A 553-nucleotide genomic window follows, 5' to 3' on the forward strand; every position below is an offset into this window, starting at 1 on the left:
CCCCCCCCACAACCCCACTGGCCTCTATATTCATAATTCATTTCCCCATTTGTCACCCCATCACTGACAGATGGAGGGAGATGTCAAAGCTCTGGGTGGGAAGAGGTGGGGAGGTTGTTCAGGTTGAAAAAACAAAGTCAGCGTTTTACAATTTCCCACCGAAACAAACCCAACCGCTTCGAAGGAGAACAAAAACCATTCTGGATCAAAAGCTCCCTCCTGCAGCGTCTCCATGTCGCTTCCCACAATCTGGCGGTTTCCGAGATGAACCCGTTTCACAGGAAAACTCCCGACAAGTTCTGCTCATTGACCCCCAGTGTCGTTTTCCAACCACAGCTAACTACTGGCTCCTTTTGGATTTGGAGAGTGGGAGATTTTAGAGGCTTCTTCAAGATCAGTGAAGGCCCTCTGGCGTCAAAGCAGTGTAGGAGAGCTCCTAATCATACCCTGGGCAGCCGTCATCAGCAGCGACTGTGAATGAAAAACCCATCACCGGGGCCATGAGTGACCCACATAGAGATCAGAATTTCTCATTAATGTTTCCTGCTGGAGA

At 49.7% G+C, this 553-nt stretch overlaps 1 protein-coding gene across 1 annotated transcript in view; it reads right to left on the reverse strand.

Moving 5' to 3' along the window:
* The window catches only part of ANKFN1 (ankyrin repeat and fibronectin type III domain containing 1), a 108820-nt gene extending 108586 nt beyond the window's left edge, over positions 1-234 (reverse strand). Inside the window, exon 1 of the mRNA XM_019515126.1 lies at positions 170-234. Within this exon, the coding sequence (XP_019370671.1) occupies positions 170-234 (65 nt within the window). The remainder of the gene's footprint in view (positions 1-169) is intronic.
* Positions 235-553: the final 319 nt, after the last annotated feature.

This window comes from Gavialis gangeticus, unplaced genomic scaffold (genome assembly GCF_001723915.1).
Source record: "Gavialis gangeticus isolate Ggan-Ray unplaced genomic scaffold, GavGan_comp1, whole genome shotgun sequence".
In the NCBI taxonomy this organism is placed as follows: Eukaryota; Metazoa; Chordata; order Crocodylia; family Gavialidae; genus Gavialis; species Gavialis gangeticus.